Source organism: Ranitomeya variabilis, chromosome 1, assembly GCF_051348905.1.
Source record: "Ranitomeya variabilis isolate aRanVar5 chromosome 1, aRanVar5.hap1, whole genome shotgun sequence".
In the NCBI taxonomy this organism is placed as follows: domain Eukaryota; kingdom Metazoa; phylum Chordata; class Amphibia; order Anura; family Dendrobatidae; genus Ranitomeya; species Ranitomeya variabilis.
Genome location: NC_135232.1, coordinates 874,482,041 through 874,500,255, shown reverse-complemented (window position 1 = coordinate 874,500,255; position 18,215 = coordinate 874,482,041). Strand labels below are relative to the sequence as shown.

The 18,215-nt window shown below is 41.9% G+C and overlaps 1 protein-coding gene across 1 annotated transcript in view; it reads right to left on the bottom strand.

The window, feature by feature from the left end:
- LOC143788214 (alcohol dehydrogenase 1-like) overlaps positions 1-17,221 on the bottom strand; it is a 124,503-nt gene extending 107,282 nt beyond the window's left edge. Inside the window, exon 1 of the mRNA XM_077277717.1 lies at positions 17,176-17,221. Coding sequence (XP_077133832.1) covers positions 17,176-17,193 — 18 coding nt within the window. The 5' untranslated portion in view covers positions 17,194-17,221. The remainder of the gene's footprint in view (positions 1-17,175) is intronic.
- Between the last annotated feature and the right edge of the window lie 994 nt (positions 17,222-18,215).

Sequence of the window (18,215 nt, the reverse complement as noted above, 5' to 3'; positions counted from 1 at the left end):
TGCACCCCAGACACCCTGAGGGGTGGAACTGTGACAGTACCCTCTCTTCTAGGGGGGCCACCAGACCCCCAGGCTTCCCAGGAAATGATAGATGGAAAGCCCTGACTAATTGATTGGCCTTCACATCCCGAACAGGGACCCAGGATCTCTCCTCTGATCCATATCCCCTCCAGTGGATGAGGTACTAGAGGGAATTACGGACCCTCCAAAAATCTACAACTCTCTGAACTTCATACTCCAGGCCACCATCAACTGAAATCAGAGGAGGCGGGATGAGGGACACAATGCAGAAGGGACATAATCCATTAATAGGGATTTATGGAATACAATAGGGATGCAAAGGGATGGAGGAAGCTTTAACCTAAATGCCTCAGGATTGACCACCTCTAGGATCTCATATGGACCAATAAACTTTGGACCCAACTTTGCTGATGGCACTTTAAGTTTAATGTTCCTGGACGACAGCCACCCTAATCCTCAATCTTAACCCCTTCACCCCCAAGGGTGGTTTGCACGTTAATGACCAGGCCAATTTTTACAATTCTGACCACTGTCCCTTTATGAGGTTATAACTCTGGAATGCTTCAACGGATCTTGGCGATTCTGACATTGTTTTCTCGTGACATATTGTACTTCATGATAGTGGTAAAATATCTTCGATATAACTTGCGTTTATTTGTGAAAAAAATGGATATTTGGTGAAAATTTTGAAAATTTTGCAATTTTCCAACTTTGAATTTTTATGCCCTTAAATCACAGACATATGTCACGCAAAATACTTAATAAGTAACATTTCCCACATGTCTACTTTACATCAGCACAATTTTGGAACCAAATTTTTTTTTGTTAGGGAGTTATAAGGGTTAAAATTTGACCAGAAATTTCTCATTTTTACAACACCATTTTTTTTAGGGACCACATCTCATTTGAAGTCATTTTGAGGGGTCTATATGACAGAAAATACCCAAGTGTGACACCATTCTAAAAACTGCACCCCTCAAGGTGCTCAAAACCACATTCAAGAAATGTATTAACCCTTCAGGTGTTTCACAGGAATTTTTGGAATGTTTAAATAAAAATGAACATTTAACTTTTTTTCACACAAAATTTATTTCAGCTCCAATTTGTTTTATTTTACCAAGGGTAACAGGAGAAAATGGACCCCAAAAGTTGTTGTACAATTTGTCCTGAGTACGCTGATACTCCATATGTGGGGGTAAACCACTGTTTGGGCGCATGGCAGAGCTCGGAAGGAAAGGAGCGCCATTTGACTTTTCAATGCAAAATTGACTGGAATTGACATGGGATGCCATGTTGCGTTTGGAGAGCCCCTGATGTGCCTAAACATTGAAACCCCCCACAAGTGACACGATTTTGGAAATTAGACCCCCTAAGGAACTTATCTAGATGTGTGGTGAGCACTTTGACCCAACAAGTGCTTCACAGAAGTTTATAATGCAGAGCCGTAAAAATAAAAAATCATTTTTTTTCACAAAAATGATCTTTTCGCCCCCATTTTTTTATTTTCCCAAGGGTAAGAAAAGAAATTAGACCACAAAAGTTGTTGTGCAATTTGTCCTGAGTACGATGATACCCCATATGTGGGGGTAAACCACTGTTTGGGCGCATAGCAGAGCTCGGAAGGGAAGGAGCGCTATTTTACTTTTCAATGCAAAATTGACTGGAATTAAGATGGGACGCCATGTTGCATTTGGAGAGCCCCTGATGTGCCTAAACATTAAAACCCCCCACAAGTGACACCATTTTGGAAAGTAGACCCCCTAAGGAACTTATCTAGATGTGTTTTGAGAGCTTTGAACCCCCAAGTGTTTCACTACAGTTTATAACGCAGAGCCGTGAAAATAAAAATTCCTCTTTTTTTCACAGAAATTATTTTTTAGCCCCCAGCTTTGTATTTTTACAAGGGTAACATAATAAATTGGACCCTAAAAGTTGTTGTCCAATTTGTCCTGAGTACGCTGATACCCCATATGTGGGGGGGAACCACTGTTTGGGCGCATGACACAGCTCGGAAGGGAAGGAGCGCCATTTGGAATGCAGACTTAAATGGATTGGTCTGCAGGCGTCACGTTGCATTTGCAGAGCCCCTGATGTACCTAAACAGTAGAAACCCCCCACAAGTGACCTCATATCGGAAATTAGACCCCCAAGGAACTTATCTAGATGTGTTGTGAAAACTTTGAACCCCCAAGTGTTTCACTACAGTTTACAACGCAGAGCCGTGAAAATAAAAAATCTTTTTTTCCCACAAAACTTATTTTTTAGCCCCCAGTTTTATAGTTTCCCAAGGGTAACAGGAGAAATTGGACCCCAAAAGATGTTGTCCAATTTGTCCTGAGTACGCCGATACCCCATATGTTGGGGTAAACCCCTGTTTGGGTACACGGGAGAGCTCTGAAGGGAAGGAGCACTGTTTTACTTTTTCAATGCAGAATTGTCTGGAATTGAGATCGGATGCCATGTCCCGTTTGGAGAGCCCCTGATGTGCCTAAACAGTGGAAACTTCCCAATTATAACTGAAACCCTAATCCAAACACACCCCTTACCCTAATCCCAATGGTAACCCTAACCACACCCCTAACCCTGACACACCCCTAACCCTAATCCCAACCCTATTCCCAACCGTAAATGTAATCCAAACCCTAACCCTAACTTTAGCCCCAACCCTAACTGTAGCCTTAACCCTAGCCCCAAACCTAGCCCTAACCCTAGCCCTAACCCTAGCCCTAACCCTAGCAATAACCCTAACCCTAACCCTAGCCCTAACCCTAGCCCTAACCCTAGCCCTAACCCTAACCCTAGCCCTAACCCTAGCAATAACCCTAGCCCTAACCCTAGCCCTAACCCTAGCCCTAACCCTAACCCTAGCAATAACTCTAGCAATAACCCTAAACCTAGCCCTAACCCTAGCCCTGACCCTAGCCCTAACCCTAGCCCTAACCCTAACCCTAATGGGAAAATGGAAATAAATACATTTTTTTTATTTTTTTATTTTTCCCTAACTAAGGGGGTGATGAAGGGGGGTTTGATTTACTTTTATAGCGGGTTATTTAGCTGATTTTTATGATTGGCAGCCGTCACACACTGAAAGACGCTTTTTATTGCAAAAAATATTTTTTGCGTTACCACATTTTGAGAGCTATAATTTTTCCATATTTGAGTCCACAGAGTCATGTGAGGTCTTGTTTTTTGCGGGACGAGTTGACGTTTTTATTGGTAACATTTTTGGGCACATGACATTTTTTGATCGCTTTTTATTCCGATTTTTGTGAGGCAGAATGATCAAAAACCAGCTATTCATGAATTTCTTTTGGGGGAGGCGTTTATACCATTCCGCGTTTGGTAAAATTGATAAAGCAGTTTTATTGTTCGGGTCAGTACGATTACAGCGATATCTCATTTATATAATTTTTTTATGTTTTGGCGCTTTTATACGATAAAAGCTATTTTATAGAAAAAATAATTATTTTGGCATTGCTTTATTCTGAGGACTATAACTTTTTTATATTTTTGCTGATGATGCTGTATGGCAGCTCGTTTTTTGCGGGACAAGATGACATTTTCAGCGGTATCATGGTTATTTATATCTGTCTTTTTGTTCGCGTGTTATTCCACTTTTTGTTTGGCGGTATGGTAATAAAGCGTTGTTTTTTGCCTCGTTTTTTTTTTTTCTCACGGTGTTTACTGAAGGGGTTAACTAGTGGGGCAGTTTTATAGGTTGGGTCGTTATGGACACGGCAATACTAAATATGTGTACTTTTATTGTTTTTTTTTATTATTTAGATAAAGAAATGTATTTATGGGAATAATATTTTTTTTTTCTTTATTTAGGAATTTATTTTTTATTTATTTTTTTTACATATGTGGAAAAATTTTTTTTTACTTTTTTACTTTGTCCCGGGGGGGGGACATTACAGATCGGTGATCTGACAGTGTGCACAGCACTCTGTCAGATCGGCGATCTGCTGTGCAGGGCTGCAGGCTTACCAGCGCCTGCTCTGAGCAGGCACTCGGTAAGCCACCTCCCTCCCTGCAGGACCCGGATGCCGCGGCCATCTTGGATCCAGGACCTGCGGCGAGGAGGGAGGTAGGAGACCCTCGGAGCAACGCGATCACATCGCGTTGCTGCGGGGGTCTCAGGGAAGCCCGCAGGGAGCCCCCTCCCTGCGCGATGCTTCCCTATACCGCCGGTACACCGTGATCATGTTTGATCGCGGTGTGCCGGGGGTTAATGTGCCGGGGGCGGTCTGTGACCGCTCCTGGCACATAGTGCCGGATGTCAGCTGCGATATGCAGCTGACACCTGGCCGCGATCAGCCGTGCTCCCCCCGTGAGCGCGGCCGATCGCGTATGACATACTATCCCGTCGGTGGTCATACGGGCCCACCCCACCTTGACGATATAGTACGTCAGATGTCAGAAAGGGGTTAAAAATAGGACCCACCGAACGTCTTCTATCGGTCTTACGTTTTTGGCGAATCTGTGCAGTCCCAATATTCTTTTGAACTTTCCTCCAGACATCTCCAAGTCTCTGTACGGTGACCTGCACACCAGGGCATACAGAAATAATCCTAGAAAATTCGCGAAAATGGGGATGAAACCATAATTACAGAAGAATGGTGAGGTTCTGTCATGTCGGATGCTGTTCAGACCAGGTCGTCTGACAGACAGCGGTAATTCCGCTTTTGACCACTATTTACTCATTGGCATCTGCTAGATTTTGTCTAGCTGTTCCGGGGTTAATTTACCTGATCCTCGGATTGGAAGCTGGGCCATTTCCAAGGCCTTTAAATAGTTCTCCTGATCATTGGGCGTCGACGATTATAGCTTCTGTCTTGCGTTGTTATCTCGGTCTGGAGTGGAGAGCTGGTGGTTGGAGATTCGTTGCTGGTGGTGTATATTCCTTCGTCTTATTTACTCCTTCCTATATTTGTGTTTATTTTGCCCTGCACATTTATAGTGTATTCCTGAGTGTCTGCGGCGTGGTGTATATTTTCCTTTATCCTTGTCTGTGCTAACTGTGGGTATTTAAGTATTACCTCTTCACTGGGTGGTGGGTGGAGGTTTCAGCCTAGGGCTGAGCTCAGAAGTTAGGGTGAGGTTCGAGGCCCGAACATGCACACCATCAGTGTAAACTCCAGGTAGAGGGTCAGTCAGGATTTCCCTAGTCTTAGGGAAATTGCAGGAGCCCAGGTTATTAGCTCTCGCTCACCAAGTCTCTCCCTGACAGGTTCCAGTAGATTGATTTACTCGACTGTTGAAAGCAAACTCAGCGAGATGTAAAAACAAAGACCAGTCCTCCTGTTGCGCTGCCACAAAGAACCTTAAAATTTGTTCCAAATATTGATTTGTCCTCTCAGTCTGACCATTAGTTTCAGGGTGATAAGAAAATGAAAATGACAAGTCAATCCCTAGTTTATTGCAAAAAGCTCTCCAAAATTTAGACACAAATTGTACTCCCCCATCAGACAAAATGTTCAGAGGGATCACATGTAACCTTATAATATGATAAATAAACAACCTGGAGAGTGTCTCTGCATTAGGTATTCCTGACAAAGGAACAAAATGTACTTGTTTGCTGAATCGATCAACTACCACCCAGATGGCAGTCTTCCCATCAGACAGAGGCAAATCTGTTATGACATCCATGGACAAATGAGTCCATAGTCTTTCTGGAATAGGCAAAGAAGCCAATTCCCTAGCCGGCTGGCTATGACTGACTTTGGCATATGCTCAGACTTCACAAGCAGATACAAAATATTTAATATCCTTATGCTTGGATGGCTACCAAAAAAGTCTAGCGATGGCTTTCCCTCAGGATGGCCACTTAAAATGGAATCATGAAACTCCTGTAACACCCGCACCCTTAAGTACCCAGGCACAAATAATTTGGCCCCTGAGGAAGTAGAAGGATTCAACGACTGGGCTTTACAAATCTCCATTTCCAGCTCCAAGGTTACCATAGACACCACAATACCCTGAGGAAAAATGGAGGATGGAGGTTCTCGAGCAAAAATGGGATCTAGACTACGAGATAAAGCATCAGCTTTCACATTCTTAGACCCTGGCCTGAATGTAATAGAAAAATAAAATCGAGAGAAAAACAAGGACCATCTGACCTGTCTAGGAGTTAACCTTTTAGCCGATTCAATGTAAGCTAAATTCCTGTGATCAGTGATCACTGTAACTCAATGAACTGCCCCCTCCAAAAAATGCCTCCATTCCTCAAAGGCCAATTTGACAGCAAGTAACTTCTGATTCCCAGCATAATAATTTCTGTCTGCCGGGGATAATTTTTTAGAAAGAAATGCATATGGACGCAGGTTAGTCAGAGTTTTGGGCCTCTGTGATAAGGCTGCCCCCACCTCCATCTCCGAAGCATCCACCTCCACAATGAACGGTTCTTGAAGATCTGGTTGGGTCAGATTGGGTGCAGAGATAAAACACTCTGTTAATCTTTCAAAAGCTCTGATAGCCCTAGCAACCAAACCTTGAGATTATTTTTTTAAAGACTCTGACAATATCCCCAAACAGGCCATTTGCATCACCTGCCATGCCCTCATCAGCAGTGGTAGCAAAACTACCATGGCAGCAAAGCACCCGATTTTGTGGGCCAAACCCCAGGCTCCAGGAACACTGTCTGCAGGTGACACCACTGCTTCTTCCACTGTTTTGCGTAGAAGCCAATCCCCAGTCCACGGTGCATGCAAAGATGCCCCGTGCCCTACACCTGCATGTAAGGACAGTAAGTGGTTTAGCAATTTGTGAAAACCCCTTGATAAATTTTCTATAATAGTTGGTGAATCCCAGAAAATGCTGCAAAGCCTTAAGATCATGAGGTTGAACCCAATAAATTATGGCCTGCACTTTCCCGGGGTCCATGTTAAACCTTTCTGCTGACAAGATAAACCCCAAGGACAAGATTTCCTGAACAGAAAAAATACATTTCTCTAATTTAGCAAACAGAGAGTTCTCCCTCAATCTCTGTAACATCACACGGACATGTTCCTGGTGAGTGTCCAGGTCTGGCGAGAAAATTTGAATGTCATCGAGGTATATTACAACAAATCTTTCAATGCAATCAGAAAAAATATAATTCATAAAATTCTGAAACACAGCAGTGCATTAGATAATCCGAAAGGCATGACAAGGTTTTCAAACAGGCCTTTAGGCATTAAAAATGCCGTTTTCCACTCATCACCTTTCCGTATGCGTATCATATTGTAAGCCCCTCTAAGATCAAGTTTAGAAAACACCCTGGCCCCCAGTAGCTGATTAAATAGGTCGGGAATGAGTGGAAGTGGGTAGGTATTTTTATCCGTGATCTTGTTTAATTCTTGGAAATCAAAGCAAGGACAGAGACCCCCATCTTTCTTTTTAACAAAGAAAAATCCAGCAGCTACAGGGGAGGAGGAAGGACAGATATGACCATTCCGTAACCTTTTGTTAACATATTCTTTCATGGCGGTCAGTTTAGGCCCCAACAAATTGTAAAGGCGAGCTTTTGGCAATTTGGCACTAGGAATAAGATCAATAGCACAATCATAGTGATGATGGGGAGACAGTATATCTGCCTCTTTTTCCGAGAACACATCTCCAAAGTCCTTCAGGTACCCAGGTACTCCGGAAGACCCTCAGGACTAGAGTAGCATATTTGTACAATTTTTAGACATCTCTTAGAACAGTTGGGGCTCCATTTCACAATCTCCTTCAGACACCAATCAATAACTGGATTATGAGTCTGTAACCATGGAAACCTCAGTACCAATCCAGCTTGTAAATTATCCAACACAAAACAGGAAATGGATTGAGAGAGGAGTGCCCCCACTTGGACAGTGAAATCCACCATTGCTCTATTGACAAAATTGTGAGCTAACAGTGTCTTGTCAACAGCAAAGATTTAAATGGGTCTTTCTAAACTAACTGTCCCTAACCCTAGCTTCAGAACCAGTTCTGAATCAATAAAGTTAGCAGCAGACCCACAGTCAATGAACGCTAATGTTGATAACATCAGGATCTTGAAGGAAATCATCGTATGTATCAGAACTTAGTCAGAGGAAGAAAAAGGTACCTGGGAGTCTGGGTGACCTCCTCGGTCATCACCCAGAATCAGACGTTCTCCCGATGGGATGGTGGCTTGAGGACGAGTTAGGCAATCCTTAAGAAAATGTCTAGAGAGAACACAGTATAGACAGAGTCTGAGTTCCTGTCTTCATCTTCTCTCTGCAACATGAAGATTGGCAACTCTATCCTCGGGTAAATGGACCTGCTCCAGGGAAGTGTAACATGCATCCTGCTGTTCACTTTGTCTCTCACAGATTCTGCAGTCCATTCGCATGGCCTGAGTCATGGCCTCCATCAGAGAACAAGTGGCGTCATGGAGGACCAAAGGATCCTTGAGTTTCTCGAAATGGCCTCTTTGGAACTGGCACCTGAGAGCAGAATCATTCCATAGAACTTCGGTGGACTACTGCCGAAACTCAGTACAGTAGTCCTCAGCTGTGTGAACCCCCTGTGTCAGGTTCATGATCTTAGCCTCAGCGACCTGGATTCTGTCGGGTTCATCATAGATCAGACCTAAACTGTCAAAAATGGCATCAATGGAAAACCATTCTGGGGCTTGTTGGGACAAAGAAAATGCCCAGGTCTGAGGACCCCCTCGCAGTAAGGACATGATTATTCCCACCCACTGGAACTCCTCCCCTGACAAACAGGGGCACAGGGTAGAAAATAGCTTACAGCTCTCTCTGAATAACCTAAACTGGTCTTTCTCTCCCGAAAATTTATCAGGGAGGCAAATGACAGGTTCAGGAGAGATCAGCTGTACATCAGAGGATACTGACCTAACAGCCTCTGCCGGCAGTGGGATGTCTTTTTCAAGTTATTTATCTGACTCTGCAACTGATATTGCAATGACTCCAGACTCTGGCAATCCTTCTCCAGATCCTGAGTCATCTGCATGAAATTCGCCACCTAGTAACTAAGCATGTGAACAGGATCCATACTGGTGAAAAAGAAAAACATAGAGGCCAGACATAATGTGACACTAGTCACTTCTCACTGCTGCTGGACTCATTGCTTCAAGAACCACCACACAAAGATGTATCCAGGAAATGGGCTACAAGTGTCACATTCCTTGTGTCAAGCCACTCATGACCAATAGACAATACCAGAAGCGTCTTGCCTGGACCAAGGAGAAAAAGAACTGGACTGTTGCTCAGTGGTCCAAGGTGTTGTTTTCAGATTAAAGTAAATTTTGCATTTCATTTGGAAATCAAGGTCCCAGAGTCTAGAGTAAGAGTGGAGAGGCACACAATAAAAGCTGCTTGAGGTCTAGTGTGAAGTTTCCATAATCAGTAATGGTTTGGGGAGCAATGTCATCTACTGGTATAGGTCCACTGTGTTTTATCAAGATTAAAGTCAGTGCAGACATCTACCAGGACATTTTAGAACACTTCATGCTTTCCTCTGCCAACAAGCTTTTTAGAGATGGAAATTGTCATGGTATAGGACATGGTTCTTATCCTGCTCTCTCAAGGTTAATATTGCTGGCCTCTCTTTGGATCTGGGAGTGGTATTTATACACACTCCAGACCAGCATTCTCTGTCAGCTATACTTTCGTTTAGTCTGTGTGTCTGACCCCTTGAGTGTGTGCTCGGTTTAAATTTGCTTTCTTTGCTCTCCATGCTTTACTGTGCTTGTTTGTACTGCTGGTTTTGTGGCCTTTGGCTCCCTTTCTGACTATCCCTCCACCTCACCTTTTGGTTACCTCGTTTTCTCCTGGTTTTGATCTTGGCACATTTACCTACTCTCCAGCGAATATCGTCTCCTCTGCACCCTGGCGTTTGGTGCCGCCCTCGACCATTTCCTTCCCTGTCATGTGGTTCAGGTCCTGTTTGCTACCAGGTGAGTTCCCCTCTGCTCTGCTCTCAGCTCCCTTGCTGCGGCATGCAGCTCTCCCCGCAGCAGTATTACCCGGGAGTCGTGACAGAAATTTCATTCTCCAGCAGTACTTCGCACCTGTCCACACTGTCAAAAATACCAATACCTGTTTTAAATAAACGGTATCACTGTGCTTGAATAGCCAGCACACTAGCTTTTCCTTAACCACAAAGAGAATCTACAGTAAGGAGTATTATCGAGAGGAAGATAAGAGACACCAGACCCAACAATGCAAATGAGCTGAAGGCTGCTATCAAAGCAACCTGGCTGCACCAGCTTCAATACAAAAAGTGAAACTCATATATTATAGAGTCTTTACAAACAGACTGATCTATTTCAAGTGTTTATTTGTGTTAATGTTGGTGATTATCACTTACAGCGAATGAAAACCCAAAATTCATTATCTCAGTAAATTAGAATGCTTTATAACACCTGCTTGAAAAATGATTTTATAATACGAAATGTTCGCTTACTGAAATGCATGTTCAATAAATGCACTCAATTCTTCTTCGGGGCTCCTTTTGCATCAATTACTGCACCAATGTGGTGTGGCATGGAGGCGATCAGCCTGTGGCACTGCTGAGGAGTTATGGAAACCCAGGTTGCTTTGATAGCAGCCTTGAGCTCATCTGCATTATTTGGTCTGGTGTCTCTCATCTTCCTCTTGACTATACCCCATAGATTCTCTATGGGGTTAAGGTCAGGCGATTTTATTGGCCAATCAAGCACAGTGAAACTGTTGTTTTTAAACCAGGTATTGGTACTTTTGGCAATGTGGACAGGTGCCAAGTTCTGCTGGAGAATGACATTTCCATCTCCAAAAATCTTGTCAGCAGAGGGAAGCATGAAACCTCAAACATTGTCCATTTTGAATAAAGCCATAATTTATTTCCCGTAAGTAGAAATGATGTACACTGGCGCTGCACTGACAGAACAAAAGGAATGAGGGGAAAAAAATAGTTAAGGGGGGGAAATTTGAGCTGCTGGTGAGATGACGGGGTCTGTGCTGAACCCCGTCTAAAATAAACAATGAAGGTAAATAAGTATATCACCTGCGCTATGGAGTAGTACTGCTGGTACGTAACCTGCGTAAGTGCTTCCACCAAGGGAAAGTCAAGGAGTATTCCAAGCTCAGTAAATTGGCGTTAAACCAAATCCTCAGAATTGTATGTGCATATAAACATAGGTGATTCTAGCGGGGTGTTCTACACACGATAGTAGTAGACAGTGCAGGAATGCTTGTTAGTATAAATAAATGCACTTAATGGGTGTTGAGACACAGGTGGTCACGAGGATAAGAGATATCGGTCTTCCTTGCAGGTTGAAGTGTCAGGGCTGCACCGTGGGGCTGCGGGGTGGTGCCGAGACTGGCTTGGCTAGAGAAGTCTCTGCTCACTCGGCGTCGGGAGTGGGCAGGAACCGCCAACTCCTAGCATGCCCGGCCGGAAGCTATGCCGGAGCGGTGGTGGAGTGTGTGGGGGGCGTGGTACCTGTTGTGACGTCACAAGGTTGGAGGGCGGGCGCGTGTCAGGGCAACCAATCCGACGCGTTTTGAAGGATACGCTCCTTCTTCGTCAGGGCTGGAGTTCCCTGTGTGGCTCGGCCTTATGTAGCCTACGCCCCCTTCGCTCAAAGCCTGCCTGAATAGCCCGCATATTGAAGCCTATGGACAGTGTCCTTGACGTGCTAAATAGGGATTTAAGCTATAATGTGACATGTGTACTCTGCATGGATATCGGACCTAGATTAAAATAGATAGAACCACTTAATCATTTCTTAGAGAGGACGATTGAGAGGTCTATGCCAGGATTTACTGCTAGATAGTACATTGCCTACCCAATGTGCATACATGTCTATGGACTCATTGGAGCATAACTGAAAAAGAGGGGAAGGAGGTAGATAAAAGGGGGATAAGAAGGGATATAAATACAACAATTAAAACTACCGTAAGTGTTTATTCATAATTAAACTAAAATTCATACACATTTAAAAGACCATGTTGGGGTATGCCTAGTTCACTCATAAGAATAATTGTAAAAAGTGTTGTAAAATTACAATAAAATATAAAATGCTTTTATACTTTTAGATAAAATGTAGTCTCCCATTATTCGTCGTAGGCTGTAGGGCCACCAAAGGTAATCCATGCATAGGTCTACGACTACATGTCTATAGATTATTTATTTAATTATTTAAAAAGTCACATGCTGAGCTAGTTGGACATTAAAAATTTAAATTACAATTAATGTTAAAACGCATACAGCTCTATTTCTTGATTAAGCCCTTTGGTGGCCAGGCTGTCCAGTGTGAAAATCCACTTGGATTCAACCCTGGACATTGTTTTTAGAAAATCCCCTCCCCTAGGGTTTTGCTGGACTGTTTGAATCCCACAAAAAAAAGACGTTAGTACATGATCGGTTGTGCTTTTCCACAAAGTGACAGGATAAAGTTCGGCCCACATAGATTTTATTACACGGACATGTGAGTATGTAAATGACCCCTGCTGTTTCGCAGGATATCTTGTTCTTAATAGGAAAACTTTTTGTGCCACTTGAGTCCAAAAATGTAGTTTGAATGCACCTCTTACGGGATGTCCGTTTACAGCATGAACAGTAACCACATGGCATGAATCCCAGATTTCAGTGATCTACTGTTGTTGTGGATGTTTCTTTCCTTAACAAAACCGATTTTGTCGTTGGCGCTAGAAGGAGACCCAGATTTTGCGCCTTTGTGTAGACAAATCTGGGGTTCTTAGGTAAAAAGGTCCCCAATATATTTGTCCCCTTGTAAAATTGGCCAGTGCTTTCTAACTATATTTGTGAATTTTTTATACCCTGAATGAAATTGTGTCACTATAGGTAGGTTATTTATTTGCTGATGGATGTCTGGGGGATATTGATACTGCTTACTTTATGAACCAGGCTCTCCCTAGATACTTGGCTGACTGACTGCCTACCTAAGTCCAAGGTTCGTAGGTCATACCCCTTGGCTTCAAACTGGTTGGTAATGTGTATCGTTTCATCGATATAGTCCTCCAAATCTGTGCAGTTCCTCCTGATGCGGGTATATTGGCCCTTAGGGATGTTTGTGAGCCAGACTGGGAGGTGACAGCTTGTGACATGTATGAAGCTGTTAGAATCTACCTCCTTGTGGAAACATTTGGTTTTTAATGTATTATTTTCTACATAGATTGTTAAGTCTAGAAAGTTGACTCTGGTGTTACTAATGGTACTAATGGTAGGCATAAATTCCAAGCCAAACTGATTATTATTTAGGTTGGAAATGAAAGAATTAAGTTCGGTTGTTGTGCCTTCCCAGATAAACAGAATATCGTCGATGAATCAACGCCAGAGTTTCAGACCTGTTTGAAGTGAGCCTGCCTTAAAGATGTATTGTTGCTCCCAGTTACCCACGTACAGATTAGCATAACTGGGCGCAAAACGCGTGCCCATTGCGGTGCCCCACATTTGCAAATAGTATTGTTTCTCATATTGGAAGTAGTTATGCTTAAGTATAAACTATATACTTTCCAGGAGAAATTGTATTTGGGATTCCTTGTATATACCTAAAGAGTGTAAAAACAAGTGTGCTGACTCACAACCCTTCTCATGGTTAATTACAGTGTACAGGGATTTAATGTCAAGTGTACCTAGAATATAGTTGCTTTGCCATATAATGGGTTCCAAAGTTTGTATAGTGTGGGTAGTATCCTTCAGGTAGGCCGGGATCAGAGGCATACACTTTTGCAGGTGTAGGTCCACATACTGGGAAAGATTGGCAGTAAGACAATTTATGCCCGATATAATGGGGCGACCTGGTGGGTTTGTGGTGTTTTTGTGGATCTTTGGTATGTGGTAAAAGATGGCTACTGTTGGGGTTCGATTATTGATGAAATGGAATTCTTTTTTGTTCAGAATCCCCAGCGATTTGCCCTTCAGGGCCAGACTATAAAGTTTTTAGTATAATTAACAGTGGGATTAAATTTCAATTTTTTATATGTTTTAGTATCATTAAGGAGTCTTAATGACTCATTATGGTATGAAGCACAATCCAATACCACAATGCCACCCCCCTTGTCTGAAGGGCGGATGACAATGTTATGGTTGGCTTGGAGGTTAATGATTGCTTTCTTTTCGCTTGTACTGAGATTGTGTGGCGCATATTTGGAATTATTTACACTGATCTTTTTAATGTCTGTAGTGACTAGGGTCTCAAAAGACCGGAAGGAGTTGGAGTATTCGTTAATTGGGTTAAATGTAGATTTAAGCGCCAAGTTGGTGTGAATAAAATTCGTGGTTATGTTAGGGTGGGTACTAGTTGTACTGGTTACCTTTTTAAGAAAATATTTTTTCAGGGCCAGATTGTGTATACATTTTTTAATACTAATATATAAATTAAATGGATTGGCTTTAGCAGTAGGGGCACATTTTAAACCTTTTTGTAAGAGGTTTTCCTCACTCTGGGTTAGTTGGTGTGAACTAAGATTAAAGATTTTTTGAGTATGTACTTGTGATTTATTATTCTTCCTTATGCTTTTCTTTTTGGCGAGTTTCCCACCCCTCTTACCTCTTTTGGTTTGAATTTTGAGGGTGGAAAAAATCCCGTTTAATTGTGGAATGCACAATAGGCTTCATGCATTTTCTATTAGCCATATAATTTCTATTGGTTAACCTGTTCGGGACCCTTTTCGGGTTGGTACTGAGATTAGTGACTCCTGTTTGTTTATTTCTACAATCCGTTTGATTAGGATATTTTCTGTTAGGTTTGCTTAGTAGAGTTTGATATGGCAAACGGTTATTTGTGCTCGTGGAAGGAGTGGGTTCTTCCCATTTAGTGGTTGTTTCTACATCATCCCCCATTGTGGAAAGATGAGAGAATTTTTTGGAAATAGGAATTTTGATGTTTATACTATTGAGGTCAGTTCTCCACCAATGGTGCCTAACATTGTGGAAAACATCCAAATTCCTAAAAGGCCCCTAAAGGTGAGGATAAAAGAACACCTTGATAATATTCAGAAAGGTTTTAAAAGGCACCCTTTATCCCGTCACTTTGTGGAAAAGCACAACCGATCATGTACTAACGTCTTTTTTTGTGGAATTCAATCAGTCCAGCAAAACCCTAGGTGAGGGGATTTTCTAAAAACAATGTCCAGGGTTGAATCCAAGTGGATTTTCACACTGGACAGCCTGGCCACCAAAGGGCTTAATCAAGAAATAGAGCTGTATGCATTTTAACATTAATTGTAATTTTAATTTTTAATGTCCAACTAGCTCAGCATGTGACTTTTTAAATAATTAAATAAATAATCTATAGACATGTAGTTGTAGACCTATGCATGGATTACCTTTGGTGGCCCTACAGCCTACAACGAATAATGGGAGACTACATTTTATCTAAAAGTATAAAAGTATAAAAGCATTTTATATTTTATTGTAATTTTACAACACTTTTTACAATTATTCTTATGAGTGAACTAGGCATACCCCAACATGGTCTTTTAAATGTGTATGAATTTTAGCTTAATTATGAATAAACACTTAGTTTTAATTGTTGTATTTATATCCCTTCTTATCCCCCTTTTATCTACCTCCCCCCCTCTTTTTCAGTTATGCTCCAATGAGTCCATAGACATGTATGCACATTGGGTAGGCAATGTACTATCTAGCAGTAAATCCTGGCATAGACCTCTCAATCGTCCTCTCTAAGAAATGATTAAGTGGTTCTATCTATTTTAATCTAGATCCGATATACATGCAGAGTACACATGTCACATTATAGCTTAAATCCCTATTTAGCACGTCAAGGACACTGTCCATAGGCTTCAATATGCGGGCTATTCAGGCAGGCTTTGAGCGAAGGGGGCAAAGGCTACATAAGGCCGGGCCACACAGGGAACTCCAGCCCTGACGAAGAAGGAGTGTATCCTTCGAAACGAGTCGGATTGGTTGCCCTGACATGCACCCGCCCTCCAACCTTGTGACGTCACAACAGGTACCACGCCCCCCACACACTTCGCCACCGCTCCGGCTTAGCTTCCCGCCGGGGCACGCTAGGAGTTGGCGGTTCCTGCCCACTCCCGATGCTGAGTGAGCAGAGACTTCTCTAGCCAAGCCAGTCTCGGCACCACCCCGCAGCCCCACGGTGCAGCCCCGACACATCAACCTGCAAGGAAGACTGATATCTCTTATCCTCGTGACCACCTGTGTCTCAACACCCAGTATGTACATTTATTTATACTAACAAGCACTCCTGCACTGTCTACTACTATTGGGTGTAGAACACCCCGCTAGAATCACCTATGTTTATATGCACATACAATTCTGAGGATTTGGTTTAACGCCAATTTACTGAGCTCGGTATACTCCTTGACTTTCCCTTGGTGGAAGCACTTACGCAGGTTACGTACCAGCAGTACTACTCCATAGCGCAGGTGATATACTTATTTACCATAATTTATTTCCCAATTCCTGCCCTTTGATGAGCGAGTCAAAAAAAGGATCCAAAAGCATTTAATATATATAGTACAAGCCATGTTTGGTGGTGTTCATATGCAGCATTGATGCTATGTTTTTTTTGCTGCTTCTTAACCTCATATTTTTTGCAGGTGTTCACACCAAAACACACAATAACAGCCTTCTCTGATTATTGCATATTTTGCTTATTTTTTATCTGTTTTCATTTTTATTTGAGGTGCATATTTGAACCAGCGTACTTTAAAGCATTTTTTAATTTACTACGGTAAAGCTGCACTTAAAATGCATCTCTATGTTTTAGATGCAGAGTCGTCATAGAATTCTGTTGAGAAAAACTGCACCCAAAAAACGCACTGTTCAACTTCATCTTTACTATAAAACAAAGCAGGTTTTTTGGGAAACAATTAAGCCACAATTTTGTGATTTTTTTACCCTCTTTACTAGTAAATCTACCCACATTGAATAATTATTTGGCATAGAGTTTAAAATCTTGATTATAGCTACAGAAAACTTCTATGATTTGAGATTTTCAGAAATCTATGCGCATGCTGTAGAAACAATGATATTCGGTTGTATTAAAGCATTTTTATTTGCAAAAAATCTGCTGCATGTGACCACACTTTAAAAAATGGGCATAAAATTGTTAGACACCGGCAACCAATTTTTGGAGTTCAAAATCACTACACGGTTGTGTTTTACCAAAAGTTTGAAAACTAAATGTATTAAATGTTATGCACTTACTTTTCCAGCAGTTGCCATTTGATTTGTCCTTTTCTGCACAATCCTTACTAACAAAAAACTAGTTTGATGAACAGTAAATGTCTGATTAAAGTTATTTATTAACTGACAACATTGCTGACCTAAAAATGGCTGAATGCCTAGAACTCCTACCAAGATAAAAAACATTGTAAGAAATGCCAGAAAAACAGTGTAAACAAGTAAAACAGAGGCTAGTAATGTCTACTGTTATTCATTAACCCCTTAGTGTCGCAGCCAATTTTGACGTTAAATAGGTTGTCCATCTTTGGGGACATTTTTTTCTTACATAAATGCATGCAATTAAGGCTAATATATTATTTTTTGCAAATGGTTCTCATTAAAAATTTTGCGCAGTTTGCCTACTATTGTCTCTGTAATTTTGCTAATTCCCACTTGCCATGAAAGCAGATGAATACAATGTGATTAAAAATGTGTGTGTTCATCTGTGATTTTTTTCCTGCTCGGATCACAATCAGACTGGAAAAAAATCACAGCATGCTGTGATTGGAATCAGAAATCTGATCGTATTCGGCAATACAAGTCAATGGGCATGAGTAAAAAAATTGCACAGCACTTGGACCATGCGAGAGCTGACCGATTTCTGCACATCAATGTCCTTTGAAATGCTGGCAATTCATCCGCCAGGTACAGTAAAACCACAGCGGGACCCGACAGAATAGAATAGATAGAAATAAAGATGTCAATTACATGTATAATTAGTACAGTACCCTTGTAGCTTACTGTACATGTTTTTTTACATAAATTATTTTCCCAAAAAAATACCTAGAATCCCCTGACATTTTATAAACCAGCTGATGGAAAACAGACAGCTGGGGCTAATGTTTAGATCCTGGGAAGGGGATAATACTCATGGAGCTTCCCAGGCTATTAATATCAGCTCACAGGTGTATAAATAGCCTTTACTGGTTATTAAAATGGGAGACCCCCCAAAAAAATATCACTGTCATGTCCTTAGCTACAGGTCCAGTCTCCACCTCGAAGGGAGACCGACACCTTTCACG